This window comes from Alligator mississippiensis, chromosome 16, assembly GCF_030867095.1.
Source record: "Alligator mississippiensis isolate rAllMis1 chromosome 16, rAllMis1, whole genome shotgun sequence".
NCBI classification, from domain to species: Eukaryota; Metazoa; Chordata; order Crocodylia; family Alligatoridae; genus Alligator; species Alligator mississippiensis.
The window spans coordinates 1,158,908-1,172,045 of NC_081839.1; the positions used below are offsets into that span (position 1 = coordinate 1,158,908).

Below are 13,138 nucleotides of genomic sequence, written 5' to 3' on the forward strand. Positions count from 1 at the left end.
GTCTGGGTAGAAGCACACTCGAGTGGTCTGAGGGTCCAGCAACCCGTGTGCAATCCTCAGCGTGCATCGCCAAGGGCACACTAGGTCTACCCCTGTCGCGCCCACAGGCCGTGTCTGGGAAACGGTGTTGCCATGGAAGAGCAGTTAGGTTTTCTGCAGCGCTCGGCTCGGTACGCACATCCTGTGGAGTTTAGAAACCTCCTGATGAGGTGATCCAGGGCTAAGCTCTGCATGGCCTGGTCAACTGATGTGCTCACAGCTGTGCTGTAACCAGATACTGTTTTTTAATTGCCTCCTAGCCCCCTGCTGTCACGCTGCAATATAACAGGCATTCTGAGGATGTCGCAACTCACGTGTTCAGGAGAGGGGAACAAAGCTCCAAAAAATATCCAAGCAGTCACGTTGGCTTGCAGAGAGGTGTGTAGTTGGAGCAAATGTCTGTGCCTTAGTTCTGGACTCCTTCTAATAAAAGCACTGATGGTCCTGTCCAGATGTCTCTGTTAGGGACCAAGTCTTGGCAATGGATGCCCTCTTTGGGATGACATCTACCCACTTTTGGCGTGAAATCTAGCCATGAGGCCAGACGCTAGTGGGCATTAGCTTCCTGGGGGTGCCTCCATGAGAGTCCAGCATTGTCCCCCGTAGTTCTCTGTAGGGTTACCGCAAGGAATTTTAAAGTGAAGCGTCGATCCCGTGGCACACAATAGATCCATGTATGAAAAGGGGGGTGGCAGTATGCAAACTTCAAGGAGCAGTGAACTTCCAAACAGCAGTGCCTTTAGAAACACGTGTGCTCGGCATCACCTCACACGTTCCCTGTGTACACGTAATACCAAGACTATTGGTGTGCGCTCACCACTTGGTTTTTGCAGATCTGTTAGGGGCATGAATCTTGTTAAAGGCACAAATGTTGCTTCTGAGGCTCAGTTTGGGTGGCTTTGTTACTTTTTTTGCTGAATACCCTCAGACAAAGAGAGATGTGGAGGGATGGTTTGTACCTCTGCCTCCCTAAGGGACCTATTTCATGAAGTGACAGTGTCCTCCTGGGGACTAGCTCTACTCAGAAGGATGTCAAAGATGGCAGGATTGGGCCATCGTTTTCTGGGGGTTTTTTATATATAACTGAACCACTTCATTGTTAGCTCATCAGGTGAGCACTGCTTCTGTCTCTCTCTGCTGTTAAAAATTAAAGGCATTAAAAATGCCTCGCTTTGATTTCTCCCTTCCCCCAACCAAAAAAAAGTTAAAGTGGGTGATACATTGCTTTGTATATGACCAGGGGGAAAAAAAACCTCTTCTGTGTTCTTGACCTTCAGGGCAATGTTCACCGGCGGGATGAGAGAAGCCAACCAAGATGTGATTGAACTGAAAGGTGTATCCGCAAAGGGACTGAAACACATAATAGACTTTGCTTACAGTGCTGAAGTGACTCTTGATCTGGATTGCATTCAGGATGTGCTGGGAGCTGCAGTCTTCCTCCAGATGGTGCCTGTAGTGGAGCTCTGTGAGGAGTTCCTGAAGTCTGCTATGAGTGTTGAGACGTGTCTTAATATTGGGCAGATGGCCACTACCTTCAGCCTTGCGTCCTTGAAGGAGTCGGTGGACGCTTTCACCTTCAGGCACTTCCTCCAGATTTCAGAGGAAGAGGACTTCCTCCACCTGCCGCTAGAGCGCCTCGTCTTCTTCCTGCAGAGCAACAAGCTGAAGAGCTGCAGTGAAATAGATCTCTTCCGCGCCGCTGTCCGCTGGCTGCAGTACGACCCGTCCCGCCGTGCCAATGCCAGCCAGGTGCTCTGCCACATTCGCTTCCCGCTCATGAAATCCTCCGAGCTGGTGGACAGCGTCCAGACCCTGGACATCATGGTGGAAGATGTCCTGTGTCGGCAGTATCTGCTGGAGGCTTTCAACTATCAGATCCTGCCCTTCCGCCAGCATGAGATGCAGTCCCCTCGGACCACCATTCGCTCAGATGTCCTGTCCCTCATCACCTTCGGTGGCACCCCTTACACGGACAATGACCGGACGGTGAGCTGCAAAGTGTACTATTTGCCGGACACCAGCATGCGCCAGTTCAAGGAGCTGACTGAGATGGAGGTGGGCAGCAGCCATTCCTGCGTGGCTGTGCTGGATAACTTTGTCTATGTGGTGGGAGGGCAGCATCTGCAGTACCGGAGCGGCGAGGGGGCCGTCGATATCTGCTACCGCTATGACCCGCACCTAAACCAGTGGCTGCGTATCCAGGCCATGCAGGAGAGCAGGATACAGTTCCAGCTGAACGTCTTGCATGGCCTGGTGTATGCCACGGGGGGCAGGAACCGGTCGGGGAGCTTGGCCTCTGTTGAGAAGTATTGCCCCAAAAACAACGAGTGGACCTACGTGTGCTCCCTCAAGCGCAGGACGTGGGGGCATGCTGGGGCCACGGTGGGAGGCAAGCTGTACATCTCAGGGGGGTATGGAATATCTGTGGAAGACAAAAAAGCCTTGCACTGTTACGACCCGGCAGTTGATCAGTGGGAGTTTAAAACTCCAATGAACGAGCCTCGAGTCCTCCATGCCATGGTCAGTGCAAACAGCAGGATTTATGCGCTGGGAGGCCGCATGGACCATGTCGACCGCTGTTTTGATGTCTTAGCTGTAGAATACTACGTGCCTGACACCGACCAATGGACAACTGTGAGCCCGATGCGGGCAGGCCAGTCGGAGGCGGGTTGCTGCTTGTTAGAAAAGAAGATCTACATCGTGGGAGGCTACAACTGGCACCTCAACAATGTCACGAGCATCGTGCAAGTGTATAACACAGAGACCGATGAATGGGAAAGGGACCTGCATTTCCCCGAGTCTTTTGCTGGCATAGCATGTGCTCCAGTAATACTGCCACAAGTGACGACCCAGAGGTAGCCACGCGTGGCCGTGTCCCCCACAAAATCGCCTTCTGTGTTGCATGTTGTCAGGACGCTGTGTTATTCCTTTGTGGTTGTTTGCAAATAACGTGCATTTTGTGGGTGAGGGAAGGAGGAAAATAGCTTGCATTCCCTTCCACCTTCCTCTCGTCTAGCAGTCTGGCAGCACATTCCATCAGGAGCACTTGTCAGCCAGTTAGACTTAACAGTTGCTGCAGCAACATGTGCTGTCTCATTCTGGGGGGGAAGAGGGCGTTTCTCCCCTTCTTTTTAACAACGTTGTGCATTACAAACACTGACCGCTCAGGAGTACTTGCTAAGGTACAGTGGTATGTTTAAGTGTCCAGAGGTGACCTTCCGAAGTGTCTTCTGCTCCAAAAACTCATTGCTTTGTGTTTCGTCGTGATGTTTCATAGAACAAAACCAAAATCTTTATAACATACTGACCTCTGGAAGCAATAAGGGGATGCTGGGAACTAGAGTTGAGGTGCTTGGATTCTGAAAGCATTCTTGCTTCTTTTCTTTATCCATTAGAGGGTGAATTCTCTCTGCCCTCCAAGAGTTTGTGTCACTTCTTTCCTCTTCCCCTTATGTTACAGATGAATGGATCCCCCCCCCCCCCCCCCCAATCCCCGCAGATCATTTAATGTTCTAGTCAAAACGTGCCTATTTCATTGGGGCCCCCAAATGTGCAATGCTAAAGGCCATGCTGGCAGCTTAGTATGGAAGCTGTATGTAAAAGGGTATGATTTTCATAATTGCCAATACGCATTTGACTTCACCAGCAATAAGAATCCTGCAGCTGTTCAGCTGTGCTTGCACTCTGATATAGGCCGAGGGCACGTAGGGACTGCATTTTAGGACTCCATTGGCTGCGTCTTTCAAACCCCTTCACTTGCACGTGTTCATCCAAACTTTCTTTAATACAACCAAAGAGGTGGAATGCTGCTTATCCAAAAGCTCCAAGGTTCCTTCTCAACTTTGAAATAAGAAACTTGGGATCTCAATGCCACAGAAATCAGTGAAATGGCAAGTTTTGTTACCCTCAGCTGTTTTGTTTGTTAACAAGAAATCCATTGTCAAAGCGCTTTGTGCTTTTTGTGAAATGCATGGGGCTTTTTGCACACAGAATGCTACTTCTAGAATGTGTGTGTCGCCCCCTCCTCCTCCACCCGTTTCTGTCTTCGAAACAATTTGACCTGAGAGTACACTGGAAATATCTCCCTTCACTGGGCATTTTGTTCCAAGGGCTTTGGATTCTTTCTGTACAGGAGATGCGACCTTTGGAGGAAGCAGGTGTGTTCTGGTATTATATAAATGCTGGACCGTACTTCCAGCGGCAGTATACAACGCCTGTTTTGCTAACGTATCATTGCTCAGACCTGTTCAAAGCATGAGCTTCATACCTCAAGTTCTCTTGAAGATCGTTGTTCTTTGAGAGTTAAATTATTTTGGATGCGATACAAATAAGCATGCATGCTCCCTGGTAAAGCCCCAAACTTGACATGTTGAAATGATTTTGTGCCAATGTTACTGTGTCTCCCTGCCCTGGCTTGCCAGGGAATGATTAAAGATAAAGCCCCCATTTTACTGCGAGATGCCAAAATCAATGTGTAAGCTCTGCTTTCTGGCTCTGCAGCAGTTAACAACGCTGCACCCATTTGTGCTGACATTGATGCTAGTGCCCTAGAAACACTGCAAAAAAAAAAAAAGGCTTATCAAATAAGGGACAAAATGTGAAAGGAAACAGATGTAATCCATTAGGAGCCGGAAAGTAACAAAATCATGGAATCTCTTTTCATCAGCATGCTCTGCCCATGTTTAAGACGCTCTCTTAGGTTCCTAACCCCCCAAAGGGAACCTGCCCTTTCTTCCTTATCTGTTTGCAAAATGCATCTACGTTTGTGTGAAAGAACCACTGGATTGCTCTTTCTTAGTTTTGTTTAAACTTTCAAATCAGTATGTTTTCTTTGCCAGTAATGCAGCTTGGGACCTGACCTCTCCTGGCTCGCCAAGCTGCGCAGACCCAGTGTTCGCAGGCTACCCCACAATAAGCAAACTGGATCGCTCGCATGGTGGATGCAGTGAGAGTCTGTTGGTAAAGGACTTGACATTTTTTCCTTTCAATCTTCCAAGATGGTGTGCTGAATTGTTGAGGGAGCAGAAGAAAAATAAACTTTATAATTGCAAAAAAAAAAAGTTCACCTTGTTTAAAAAACAGCAACAACAAAGAATGAATTCCTGGAAGGATGGTTTTATAAAGGGTGGAGTCCACATGCATCCTTCCAGAATGGGCAATTATTACAAAAACCTGCTATAGCCTGGTAACTGGACCAAACTAGCCTGGTAAGTGGACTCCTTCCCCAACCTGATAGAGCAGAGGCAAGGGTGGGTTTCTGGAGTCTCGGGCTGGAGACTCGTGGCAGAGCAGTGCTATAATGAAATATTCTTTTATAGAAATAAAATATTTTTCATAAAGTCAAATGTAAAAGTTCTGGATGTTCTTAATTGAAAGGAAACGGAGTGAGAAGTTTGCGATAGCGTGCAGCTTGCATACCAACAGTACAGGCGATTCCACTCCTGTGAAATGCATAGTGATGCCTCAGAGCTCTTACGTATGTAACCTCTGCGTTGTCCTGAGAATAAACTGGATTCTTTTAATGTATGGTAGCAATGTGGACGAATGCAGGATCTGGCCTGCAGTGATGCTGCTTTGTTTCCCAGTTTAGCATTTTGACTCACAGCAGGGCTCAGCAGGGACATGGATGTAAGTTAGGAGTCTGTTCTCTGATAAACCTAATTTGAGACCATTTCGGTATTTGGAGGAGGCCTGATCTTTTATGGAAGCATGTTCCTTCCCCTCTGCCCCGGGCCTGGTTTGCTTTGGGACTGTGCTGGGAACAATCTCTTGTTTGATACCAGCCTGCAGAGCTTGTCTGGGTGATGCTGTACATGCTGATTTTTGGTGGGCCAGGTAAAACAAAAGGACTGGCTTTGCTCTTTACTTCAGAACTCAGTTGCCGGATGTTTGTCTGGTGGGCTCTGCTCGGTGAGATGCCCTGTACAAAAAGTCATTGGCCTGGGAGCCTCTCCCCGCTCAGAAGAACAAAGCCAAACACGTGTTTGATTGTGCTCCGAGTCATTTGTGGCTCAAAGCAGCAGTAAATGTTATGGGGCGAGCCTGACTAGGAGCTTGTTAAAATACACCGGAACAGATGGGGAGTGGTAAAAGCAAAGCGTCATTAGTTCTAGGTATTTGTGCAGAGTGTACGTCTCCCTTCAGAGTTTCCTGTCTGTGCCCAGATAATGGCCCCCATCCTCTCTGACATTTTATGGGCCTGAAAATGTACTTGAAGCTATAAAGGAAGAAAAATGAGAGTGCTTGGCAGCATACAGAGTGTCCAGTGCTCAGGACTATCTGCTGCCTGCAGCCTTGTCACTGAACGCTCCCCCAGAGCTCTGTCTGTCTGCTGGGAAATCTTGCCTCCGTTTCTCCCTGCAATAGAAGTTAGTTAATCCTCCGGGAACCAGCAAGCCCATCCTCAGACACATTTCCCAAGGCTCTTGCTCCAGTCCTCCAGGATTGAGTAGCAAGGGATACTGTGCATGCTCTGATTTAGAGTGGGATGGAGCACCTTCCACTAGCTCTGAGCATGCTGCCAATGACTGAACATGACAAAATGCATTCGCCTCTGTCCAAGCAACCCACAGCAAATGTGCTCAAACACTCCCACCCCTGTGCATTGACCAGCTCCATCCACCTACCCCTCTTCCGGGGTAGAGGAAAATGAGCGCTGCAGCACACCCTGGAAGTCAGTAAACCGAGGGTGTTTGGGAGCAAGAGGGGGATGTTGCACAGTCCTGGACTCTCTGCTGTGATTCTCAACCAGGGTGCCTCAGCCCCTTGGGGTGCCTTGAGCTCATTTCAGGGGCGCCCCAGAGTGCCACGCAATGTTGGCGCAGTTAGGTGTGCAAACACGACTCACGAGACAAACCCAGAGATTTCAAATAGGAATCCATGCTGTTAAAAACCTTCTAGCCTGTTGGGTGATTTCTGAGTTCTCTGCAACAGCAGAATGACTCTGTTCTTTTCCTGTAATCAAAACAGAGCTGACATTGTCCAAGGGGTGCCTTGAGTCCAAAAAGGTTGAGAACCACTGCTCTACTTAACACCTTGCTAGGCAGCACCCTCTGTGCTGTGTTAGGCTCTAGCATCAGCACCTCTGCTGACTGCCACTCTGCAGCACATCATGGAGAGAAAATACCCGTGGCGAGGCCCTAAATTGTGAAAACATTATCTGTATTTTTAAATCAAATTGTACAGCAGAAAGTGTTCTAGTGCACCAGGAAGCACTCTGGCAGTTGGAACCGAGCAACTCTCTTCAAAATAAATGAACTCAGTACGGTTTGCAATGCACCTCCCAGTTTGGTCCTTTTTTTTTTTTTTTTTTTCAATCTGGCATTACAAGTTTTAACTTGCAAAACTTGGCCAGTTACAATAGCCCTCCCTGTCATTTGTGTGACTTGACAGGGGTTCACTGTAGGTGCTGCAAGGAGAGGGAGAAGCCAGCATGATTTAATAAAGCAGCGGTTGCGCTGGGCCCCTCTCCGGGTGTTCAGGTGGGCGAGGGAGCAGTCTGTCTCATTCACTGGAATGCTCCGTCCTCCTTGATCCCATCCCAGGCATTTGTAACTCTGCTATTGACATTTGCTTTGGGAAGAAACTTGACCTGCAAGGTCTCCACCTGGGACTTGGTTTTTTAATAAAAAACCAAGCCTCCAAAATTCCATCTGTTGTGGAGAACGCCGAGTCGCACTCTGCATTTTAAGCAGTGCTGCGCACAGCATTCACCCAGCAGACCCCCACATTTTCTGTTTTTCATCCCAGACTAATAACCGAGTCTCACTAGGGCAAAGTCTGGTGCTTTTTGGATTGCTTTGGCTCTGCAGCATTCTGCAGTGAGGTCTGGACCTTTTATTTGTGAGCCCATTGCAATTCCAGATTCACAACTGCTCCAACCTTGAATGTTTTACCATGCTCTGCTGGGGTCTCTGCCATGGAACGTGGCCTGGGGCAGCACGGAGAGCATCAGCCAGGAGACCCATGTCTGCAACCTGAAATGAGGTGTTGATGGGAGGACAAAGGGTAAAGATTTAGAAAGGAGGACAGGGAGCTTCAGGAGACCACAGTGCAATCCAAAACAGGAGACGGCCTCGGTGCTACAGCAAGTCTCTGAGTAAGTTTGTGTGCTGTGGAGAACAAATCAAAGTCTCTTGGCTTGGTCCCTGAGGCCTTGCAGTTGCTGTTTCACACCTAGCCCTCATCACATAATTAGACCTATTTTCTATGGCCTCTTACTAGTATATGCAAACCAAGAGCCAAGCCCGGCTCCTGGCTTCACTGGTGTAAATTTGGAGTACTTCCTCTGAAGTCATTGGATTTCTTCCAGATCAACACTGAACTAACTAGAGTAGAATCTAGTCCTGCAGCTGAGAAGGGGCTGGTGCACGTTGTCTTCTGGTCGCTTTGCTTTGGAAACTTTCCCCAGAGGTGTGTTGCATATGATTATCAGATACATTCTCATCAGGCCGCTAATCCGCGTCTCGTACAAAGGCAGCTTGCCACTGTTTTGTCTTAAGTACAGCATAGTTTCTCTCCAGCTCACTAGCATGGTCTGAGAAGTCAAAGCTGGAGTGCTGTTTAAACAGGCAGCCTTTTTAAGGGTATAATTTTACTGGTTCAACATCTATTCATCTCAGTGAACCAAATTCTCGTGTTCAGACGAAATGGGCTAATGGCAGCAGTATGAAGCTGTGTCATACAATGCATTTTTCAGGCTTATTGAGGGTTGAGAGAGAGCAGCTCATTTAATAGGGCAGTTTGTGCACTAAAACCACCTGCTTTGTATGTGTGATACAGGGGCCTGATCTGTAGGAAGGAATCGATGCTAGCGCACGTTGGCAGCTTCCTAGGAAGCAAATGCAAGCAGAGGCTAGGGGATGGGTGCGCTGCAACCAGTGAGGCAGGTGGGAATGTATTCTGCTTGCTTAGGTCAGAACTTCGTGTCCTCCGTGCTTCTCTCTAGGTCACCGTGCCTTGTTCTGCTAAGATCTAGATTGCAAAGTGGTTACCGAAATCTGCTCAAAGTGCTTGTTCCACGGGGGTAGGAAATGGTTGATATTTTTTTTAACCCCCCCCTCTTCCCCCACAAAAGCTGACAAGCGTTTGCATCTCATTCGTTATTTGTAGAAACAAGGACAGCTGGCCGGTGTTACCTGCGGTAGCCTTTCTCCACTCACCGCATGAAGATGCTGTGTTTGAGACTTCTTGTCAGGATTTGAGACTTTTAGGCTGTCTCAGATGTGGGAAAGACTGCTGTTTGATGTCCAGGGCTGCAGCTGTGGGGGAAGTCCATCCTTATCACTGCCTATCATGCTAAGATAGAAACTATTCTAGCTTTTATAACAAGGCGTGAACAATATGAAATGCAGAAAAAGCAAGCCTTGTTTCCATGACTCTCTTCATTAGATAGTCTTGAGCCAGGGCCTTGAAAATAGCTGAAGAGCTGTGTTTGGTTTCTTTGGACAGATGATAAGCGGTCAGTTAAACTGCTTGAAGCTCGGAGGCTGTCGTTTGGGAATCCATCATTTGCATGGTGCAAAGTTAGGGATCGCATTCTGTTATGGACGGGGGTTTGAGAGAAGAACTGGCGGTGGAGTGGATGAGTCTGAAGTAGCAAAGGGATCGTTAAAACCTTGCTAGAAATGGCAACTGTTCTGAGAGTCGTTGACCCTGTATCAGGAAGGAAACTAAGCTTGCTAGTGAGGCCAGCCCTGTTGGCAAAGCATTGGAAATGGTTGACCCCATGACTCCTAAGTGTGTGCTCCAAGTTCAGTTGTGCTCACCTGCCTTCCTGAACCCGGACTCAGCTCTGCACCTAGGATTGTGGGTGTTTGCTGAATTAGGGCCTTAATGACTGAAGCCGTGAGGCTGGGTTGATGTCCTACAAACTTCTACCAACATAACTGTCAGTCTGGGGCATTAAGAGACGTGACCCCCACTGGATAGAGCTGTGCCTGCAGAAATGCCTTGTGTAGACACAGATGTCTTGGAGAAAACAGACCTTTGACCAGTGTGGCGTGTGTTCAGGGAAGTACTGGTACAGGGCAGAGTTTTAATGCTGTAGCTGCTTCTCCACGTGGACGGCTTTGCTGGTATAGGATGCTAGCATTGCTATACTGGGAAGCTGCTACGAGTGTAAACCTCTGAGATTTGGAGTGCATCCAGCATTGGGGAAGAAACCATTTCCTTGGGAGCACTCTCAGTCTGCAGAGAGCTACCGCTTGTGCTAGTGCAAATGACCGTCACGAAAAGGAAGCAACTGGCACTTGGCAACTGCTGGGATTTTCCAGGCGTGCTCATCTACTTGCCCAGCAGCCCCCAACTCAACTGTTTTGTTTCATCCCCCTTCCAATTTTTGTGCCCCTCAGATATAAAGTCTACTGGCAAAAAAGCCTTGCTTTTCATTCGGACTTAATGTTGTGCTAGGCAAGGAAACCAGTGTGATGAGGCCTGGCTCCTCGCACCAGTGCTGATGAATTAGACTGGTAAGCACCGATGCGGTGGTGACAAAGTGGACCAGATAGAAATGGTCCATGTTGCTGGAGGCAGGGCTGGCGAAGGACCATCCCTATAACACCCACGATGGCACTTTTCTTACATTCTTATTTTGGGAATCGTGTGCACACCTAACAGCCATGGCACCCTGGTTGAGAATCACTGATCTGAGGTTTTGTGATTTTTAGCCTAATCCAAGACATGTTTCCATGGGCAAATGCGGGAATTGAGCAGAGCTGTCTGGGAGCCAGATTCTTGCAGCTGATCCACTAAGTTACCATGTGCTTTGATGAGGACTACTGTAGTGTGAGCTTTATCTGATGTACAGTAAATGAGTGCTCAGAGATATCTGCAAAGGACTTTTGGTTTCCAAGACTGTTACATATGCACTTTAATACTTACCTCTGGTGTTGAACCACACGACTTAAATACAAAAATGTTCTCTGCCACTTTATACAATGCAAGTAATGGCACTTAATTTACTGAGCCTTGAGTTAGCAGAAAACTGGAAAGGGGTTTGTTTTTTAACTTGCCTTTCTGTCCGATATACAACTTTGCTTTGTGACATTGTAATCCGTCATCGGTAAAAAGTATTTGCCAGTTTTCTGTTTGTTTCAATAAACTGCATGTCTCTTACTGCTGCCTCAGGTTTTTAATGCTGACCAAAAATATGCATGAAAATAACATTTCATCTTCCACTTCTGTACAGCCATTTCTAGGGTGCAACATGATTGCACCTTTACTAGCTCACAGCAATACTGGATCTCAGTTGAATGGCCAGAAGCAAAGAAGCAGCCATATTCACTTTATGTTGCAGTGAAAATTTAGTTATGTGGACCGCCATCCAGACTGGGGATGGGATGAAGAATGCTCACCCTAGCTGCTTTTGCCTGTTGAGAAAAACGGTGTATCCAAACACCGTCGAACTACCTAACGCCTCTGTGGGGCACAAGTCCAAGTATTGATTCTGAGAAAAGTAACTCCATATGGCAGTCCTTGGTATGATTGCCAAAGTATTACAAAGCATTGAAAGATAAAAGGCTTGTCAAAATTAAAATGATTTCTGAGGAATCCAGGATTACTTTCATGTTTTTATAAATCCTGTTAAAAGACTGGAAAAGAAAATAGTGCTGAGAGCCTGGTAAGTGGTTGGTGCGGCCTCTGGAATGGTATTCGGTGCTGGTGTTGAGTCTCAAGAGAAAGCAGAATAACAAATCCAGAAATGGAGGACAAAAAAATGATTAAGGTGCTGGAGAAGTTTTTTATATGAGGAAAGCTGAATGATTGGAGTCTGCTTAGGTTGGCAAGAGGAACGTGGTGGGCCATGTCTTGGCCGCCCTAGAGACTGCCATTTTCTGATATCAGAGCTGGTCTATGACCCATGGACTCAGTTGAGAGGTTGGAGCTGCATTTCAATGATGGGTGAAGTCAGCCCTCTACGTACAGCCTGGAAATGCCTTGGGAGCCAACATCTGGATAAACAAGTGTTGTATCAGTGAAACGAATTATAATCAGTATCAAGAGGGATAGAAGGGCATAGGGGACTGCAACCCAGGGTAGCTTGAAACCTCCCAGCAGAGAACCTGGGAGAGATTGCAATGAGACAAGCAGGGCATGCTCACGTTCAGGTCTGGGACGGGGCTGCATCTGCTCGTGAAAGCTGCAGGTCTGTGGAGTTGGATGTGGCTTGTGCACAGGAGCAACACGAGCGCAGCGCCCCACTGACCGTCTCTGTTTCAGAACAAAGTCCTGTTCCTCGTCTGCAAGGCATTTCCATAACAGCACGTGTAGAAGGAGGTAGGTACACCCTTGCGGAGCTCTGCCATAGCTTTCCAGCAAGGTCACGCTGCTCTCATGTAGCCCATATGTGGTCAAGGTGAAAACAGGGGGGAAAGGCATATAAACAACATTCATTGGCACCAGCTCCTCATTTTGTCCAATACATGGCATATATCATTTGATGGGAAAGGGAGCCCTGGCGCCGATGTGAAGTGCCTTCTTGCCAAGCCTTAATGCAATCAAGATTTACATTGTCTGCCAGGTCATGCACTCAGCAGCAGTCCAGATCCACCCACACCCCAAAACGTGTTCCTGTGAGTGGGAGAGAGACTCCAGAAGCAAACAAAGGATTGCTTTACTAAAAGGAAGTTTATTAAACAAATGGTTTGAAAATCACAGGCTGTGAAAGTCAAGGGAGATAGCTGGGTTATCACTTGTAACTCAACTGATCAGTCTAAAGAGGGAAAGCCACAAGGTAAGGACCTGGGCAAAACACACTCTACATCTCTGCACCACAACGGGGCAGAGGTCAGAGGAAGGGAAAGGGTCTTCTGCCCTGGGGTGAAAGCTAAGCAAGGAACAGTCTCTCCTACCTGATGCTCAGTCCCCACAGGAGAGCAATCTATTGAGTTTAATTTTTAGCACTTAATCTTGCCATGGCCAACATGGGCAGACTGATACTAGGGTCTAGGGATGATTGCTATTGCCTTCATTGCTAGAAATTATTTTTTCTTCGTCAGGCGAAAATAAATGTAGTTAATGAGTTTCAAAAATCATTCACAAGACATCTACATGCATTATCATTACCGATCCATTATGCAGATTGTGCACTGTTCGTAAT

General features: G+C 47.6%; 1 protein-coding gene across 2 annotated transcripts in view; it reads left to right on the plus strand.

Moving 5' to 3' along the window:
- The window catches only part of KLHL26 (kelch like family member 26), a 28,757-nt gene extending 17,603 nt beyond the window's left edge, over nt 1-11,154 (plus strand). The window contains exon 3 of one of the 2 annotated variants that reach the window (XM_059719804.1): nt 1,311-11,154. In XM_059719804.1, the coding sequence (XP_059575787.1) occupies nt 1,311-2,898 (1,588 nt within the window). In that variant the 3' untranslated portion in view covers nt 2,899-11,154. The remainder of the gene's footprint in view (nt 1-1,310) is intronic. The other variant, XM_059719805.1, reaches the window with a different exon arrangement.
- The last annotated feature ends 1,984 nt before the right edge of the window (nt 11,155-13,138 follow it).